Here is a 6000-nt window from a genome sequence, read left to right as displayed (position 1 = left end):
ACTTGATTATTGAAGGTGCATGATTGCTCTCTACTGGGGAGACTGGCAATGTCAATGACCCTCTAGTGGTGTTTACTCAAGAGCTTTGTCATTTAATCTGTACTAGATAAATGTGAATGTTGCTGGCAGGTAAGGGCTGTGGCTGCTGACTCTTTATGGGACCCTTCTCAGTATTGGTGAGTGGCCTGAACCCTTAGCCAGACTGACAGGCAAAATATCTGGGTCAGTGTACGTTATTTATCTGTTGTGCAAGCCTGGGTCTATGGGTTGGACCCCGGCATACCATCAAATGTTTCATTGGATGCCTCTCTGAGTTTGATTTCTCATGAGTAGACTAAAAGCACACCTAGATTTCACCAAACTGCTGTCATGGACATAAACTTAAGTATCATTTCTAGTACTATGCCTCTGGTGTATAATTAGAGGCAGAAAAGAATATGATTTTCAAAAGGTTGGCTTTACATAAAATAAGAGGTAGATAACATCATTAAGATAATAAACAGTAGTCACTTTAATTTGCTTTCCCAAGTAAGCTCATTCTTTACAAATTAAAATTATGATAGAAAGCTAGACAAAATGTGTAAGTAATACATAGCTCAATATCATATACCTTCAGAGGTAAAATTTGGGATTTATATGTTACTCAAGTATATATACATGTTTTCAAAGCATATTGTCACATTTTTGTCTGCCAAATAAGCATTTAAAAAGTATTTTGAAGGATTCTCTGAGCCTATGGGTCAAAAATAGCCCACCATAAATCCTTAGAAATTTATAGTAGGCAAATAATTTTCTACTGAGCAGCAGTTCTCAAACTTTAGTTATCAGATTCACCTGAAGGGACTTTGAACACAGATTCCTGGGTGCTATCTCCCAGTTTCTGATTTGGTGGCTCTGGGGTGCAGCCTGAGAGTGTCCATTTTTAACAAGTTCTAGTGATGCTGATGTTGCTGGTCTGAGGTGCATCATGAAAACCACGTTCTCTGATGCTTTAGCATCAAGGAAACTACATTTATTAAATGCCTATGATTATTGAAGTGTTATACATGTATTACCTTATTTAATCATAGAATCTTATGTCAGTATGATTGCTCCTTTTATAAATGGGAATCTGAGACTTGGAGAGACTGGGAATCTCACCTGAGAAGAAAATGGAATGAGCAGCAAAACTACAATTTGGATATCTTTCTAATTCTAACACCCATGTTTTCCTGCACAATGTACTGTTTCTTGTTGATAAAAGGAGGGAAATGTATGCATCCTTGCCATGCTCATTTGAAAACAGACAAATGTATCTGAAGTGATTGGTTCAGGTCACAGGGCGTTAACGAAGGGACAGGATTCTTAGGAACTGGGCAAAGACTCAGGGTCGTGAAGAGGATTTACTTAAATCTGAACTGAAATAATCACAGGTGATATGAATTTAGCATGTAACTAACAAAATAGGAAGAATGTGTTTAATATAGTATTATACATTCCTTAATTACAATTATTTATTCCAGAAAACATACAAATAAAAATCCTTAAAAGAATAATCTCATTTAAATGTAAAGCATTATATATACTACTCTAAATGTCTGCCAGTATACACTACATTACTAATCAACCACTACTTACTCTGAAATTGAGGTAACATAGCATGAGGCAATAAAATGCTCTGACAATTATTGAAACGTTTATCTCCTTTCACAGAGAAAACCAAAAGCAATGACATTACACAACAAAATAAGCAATTTAAGTTTTAAGCAAAGTGGTACATGATACAGTAAATAGATCGCCAAAAATGAAGTTCCCAATAATATAAATTTCTTTCACTTTGTTATATTGTATATAAAAAAGGATAGAGATGCAAAATTATCCAACTGCAGACCTAAAATACCTAATGAGGTCTAAACTTCAGAGTGACAAAAACACCCACCCAACTCTACATCTCTATCAAAACAAATATATTATGTAAGAAAGAGTCCTCTTTAAATATATATATCTATATAGCCATGTAATACTGTTCATTAAATCCAGTTCTATTTATTTAAATAAGAATTAAGTAAACTGCCCAAATGCTTATTTTCATTTCACAAAACATAAAGTATTTTAAATCACAACTTCAGGGTGCTATAATGAATACACTGGTTCCTTAGACAGCATTAAGAAGCATATTTTTAAGAATATATTTTCATCTATAGGCCAGGTAAAGCTTTATTAAATGATAAACATTTTTGAACAGTGCAGAAATACAAGTTTCAAAAACAAATACATTCAGAAGATCTGCTGTTCAAATAATATTTTTTCAAAACCAGGAGGAGGCGTATGATAAAATTCACTGAACTGGCAATCCAAAATTGCACTGTCATCAACTAAAGGATAGGAAAAGAAAGAAAATAAATTAGAAGCAAATACTTTAATTTGAATGAATACACAATATAAAATAAACTGTCTCCATAATACCAAAATATTAATAGGTAAGAAGACTAAATATATCTGCTGTCCCTGTTACAAAACATAATCCTATGGGTAAAAACAGCCATAACAAAAACAAAAATCTGTCAAACATATTGAAAGGATATATATCAAAATATTATTAGTAATTCTCTCAAGAGAATGTGAACATGGGTAATTTTTTTCTTATTTGCTTATCTGCATTTTCTCAATTTTATACAATTTAGATGTATTACTTTTAAAAAAATGTTTAATTTTGAAAAACTACAGATGTACAGGAAGTTGCAAAAATGTTAGAGTCCAGTGCACCCTCTGTCCAGTTTGCCTCAGTGGTAACATCTTACACGACTACAGATCAACGTCCAAACCAGGAAACTGACATCGGTGCACTACTGTGAACTAGACTGCAGGCCTCACTCAGCTTCTAAATGTTTTTACCCGCATTTACTCAAGAGAAATGAGTATGTATATCCAAAGACATATTTTCAAATGTTCACAACAGCTTTATTTGTAATAGCCCCACACAGGAAACAACCCTAATGTCCATCAACCACTGAAGGATACAGAAATTGTGATATATTCACACAATGCTATACTTCTCAGCAATAAAAACTGATGAATTATTGATACATGCTACAGCATGAATGAATCTTCAAATAACTGTGCTGAGTAAAAGAACCCAGACCAAAAGAAAAGTACAGACCATAAGATTTTGTTAATAAAATAGTCTAGAAAATGCAGGCTAATCTGTAGTGACAGAAAGCTGATCAGTAGTTATTTGGTTGGGACTGGGGTAGGGAGAGGTGAGTAGGATACAAGAGACAGAAGGAAACCTTTGGGGTGAGAATTATGTTCATTACCTTGACCCTGGTGATGACAAAACAAACCATGACTGTAAAGCAAAGCAAGTAAATAATTAGCACTGCCATCCAATAGTGATTAACTCTCCCTGGGTGAGGAACATAGCTGTGGTGCGGGCTGCATCTGGGCCCAGAAAATATTTCTTTATCTAAGTGGTGTGGGTGTTCACTTGGTAGCCATTGGTTAAATTGCACATGTAAGTTTAATGCACATTTCTATATACTTTATATTTCAACATGAATGCAGAAAAAAATGTAAATACTGGATTTCACATTTATGAAGCCACCAGTGATTTTAACAAGGGTGGTTTCAATGAGTGGTGTATGGCAGCCAGGTTGGGTTGCAGAACAAATGAACAATAACCACAAAGGTGTCAAATTGTCAAATGCTCTACTCCTGAGCTAGTCAAATAATCTGTACAACAACCCCCGACCCCATAACACCAGTTTACTATGTAACAAACCTTCACATGTACCCCCAACCTAAATGTTAAAAAAAAGAAAAACAATAAAGATGGCAGATGTAGGTTACTCTAGAAGAAATGTGGCCATCCAGGGACTAGTCAGGAATGTATGCCCAAGAAGGATGTTTGGGATGGGAAAGACTCAGAATGTTTATAAGCACTGAAGAGGGAGGCCTATGACATGAGATACTGATGAAATAACTGACAAAGTGACATTCCAGAGTTGGGGAATTTGAAACCCAGACTACAGACAGAGTGTTTGCAACATGCAGAGCACCACTTCTGAGATGAGATGGAAAGAAGGCAGGATTGGACTTGAAGAGAGGGAAGCTGGAGTTCACTTGTGAGAGTCTGTTTTTTTGTAAAGTAGAAGGCAAGAGCATTTTCAGAGAATGAATGGAGAATACAAGAGGCACAGAATGCACAGAGATACAAAAAGAATCGATGAAAATTATTGAGAGCTCAGATTAGGCTGGAAGTATTAACTTTGTAACCACACACCTTCGATGTGATGCAGTTTTTCTCTCTGTATAGGTTCAGTGTAAGAATAGACAAAGTGGCCAGGTGCAGTGGCTCATGACTGTAAGCCTGTAATCCCAGCACTTTGGGAGGCTGAGGTGGGCAGATCACAAGGTCAGGAGTTCGAGACCAGCCTGGCCAGCATGGTAAAACCCTGTCTCTACTAAAAATACACACAAAAAAATTAGCTGGGCATGGTGGTGTGTGCCTATAGTCCTAGCTACTTGGAAGACTGAGGCAGGAGAATCGCTTGAACCCAGGAGGTGGAGGTTGTAGTGAGCCAAGATTGCACCACTGCACTCCAGCCTGGGTGACAGAGCGAGACTCCATCTCAAAAAAAAAAAAAGAATAGACAAAGCAAATGATTGGATTGATCAAGGATTACAGATAGAAGACAAAAAGGTAAGGTGATCTAAGTTTTATTTTTATCTTTGATAAGATCAGGCTATTAAAATACTTGGTTTAACTGGAGTGATTTATGAGTTCAATTTATGAAATACAATTCAGCGTAACGTTAGTACATTACAAATAATGCTGAATAAAAGAAACAGTTTAGAGCATTAAGCTTATTTGCTACAGTTTAACTTGTATAACTGTCATTCTACTGATATTTATTTTATTTCTCAGGCTAACCTATTTCAAGTATCAAACTAAATTTTCACTTACTCAAGTAAATAAAGGAATTGCTTTTAGGCTTACCCAATATGCAAAACTAAATTGAGTTTTAAAAACATGTTTACATGCAAGGACACAGAAGGTAAAAGTGACTGAAAGTAATTTTAGGAGAAAAGAAGGCTAATGAAAACCTTACACTAAAAAGTAATCACAGGCATACTTCTGACATCCCGGTTTGTCATCATTGATAAGCTATTTCTATTTTTTTAACTTTAATTTTATTTTTCTTTTGAAACAGGGCCTTACTCTGGTACCCAGGCTGGAGTACAGTGGCACAATCATTGCTCACAGGAGACTTGATCTCCCAGGCTCAACAGATCCTCTCAGTTCAGCCTCCCAAGTAGCTGGGACTACAGGCATGCACAATTGCACCTGACTAATTTTTAAATTTTATGTAGAGACAGGTTCTCACTATGTTGCTCAAGGCTGGTCTTGAATTCCTGGGTTCGAGCAACCCTCTTACTTCAGCCTCCCAAAATGCTGGGATTACAGGCATGAGTCATTGCACCAGTACTGCTTTTATAGTAAACTACAAAACATTTATTTCGTTGTTTTCTTTTTTTCTGAGATGGAGTCTTGCTCTGTCACCCAGGCTGGAGTGGAGTGGTGTGATCTCAGCTCACTGCAATCCCTGCCTCCTGGGTTCAAGTGATTTTTTTTTTTTTCCTGCCTTAGCCCATGAGGTAGCTTCGATTACAGGTGTATGCCACCACACCCAGCTAATATTTGTATTTTCAGTAGAGATGGGGTTTCACCATATTGGCCAGGCTGGTCTTGAACTCCTGACCTCAAGTGACCCACCTGCCTAGTGCTAGGATAATAGGCATGAGCCACTGGGCCTGGCTTAATTCGTTCTTTTTTGTTGGGGGGAGACAAAGTCTTGCTCTGTCGCCCACGCCAGAGTGCAATGGCACAATCTCAGCTCACTGCAACCTCTACCTCCTGGATTCAAGCGATTCTCCTGTCTCGGCCTCCCATGTAACTGGGATTACAGGCAGGCACTACCACACCTGGCAAATTTTTTTTGTATTTCATCATGTTGGTCA

General features: G+C 37.1%; 1 protein-coding gene across 1 annotated transcript in view; it reads right to left on the bottom strand.

The window, feature by feature from the left end:
* Positions 1-1363: 1363 nt before the first annotated feature.
* SPRYD7 (SPRY domain containing 7) overlaps positions 1364-6000 on the bottom strand; it is a 28150-nt gene continuing 23513 nt past the window's right edge. Inside the window, exon 5 of the mRNA XM_008990174.5 lies at positions 1364-2354. Coding sequence (XP_008988422.2) covers positions 2257-2354 — 98 coding nt within the window. The 3' untranslated portion in view covers positions 1364-2256. The remainder of the gene's footprint in view (positions 2355-6000) is intronic.

This window comes from Callithrix jacchus, chromosome 1, assembly GCF_049354715.1.
Source record: "Callithrix jacchus isolate 240 chromosome 1, calJac240_pri, whole genome shotgun sequence".
NCBI lineage: Eukaryota > Metazoa > Chordata > Mammalia > Primates > Cebidae > Callithrix > Callithrix jacchus.
This window is presented reverse-complemented; position numbering and strand designations above follow the sequence as displayed.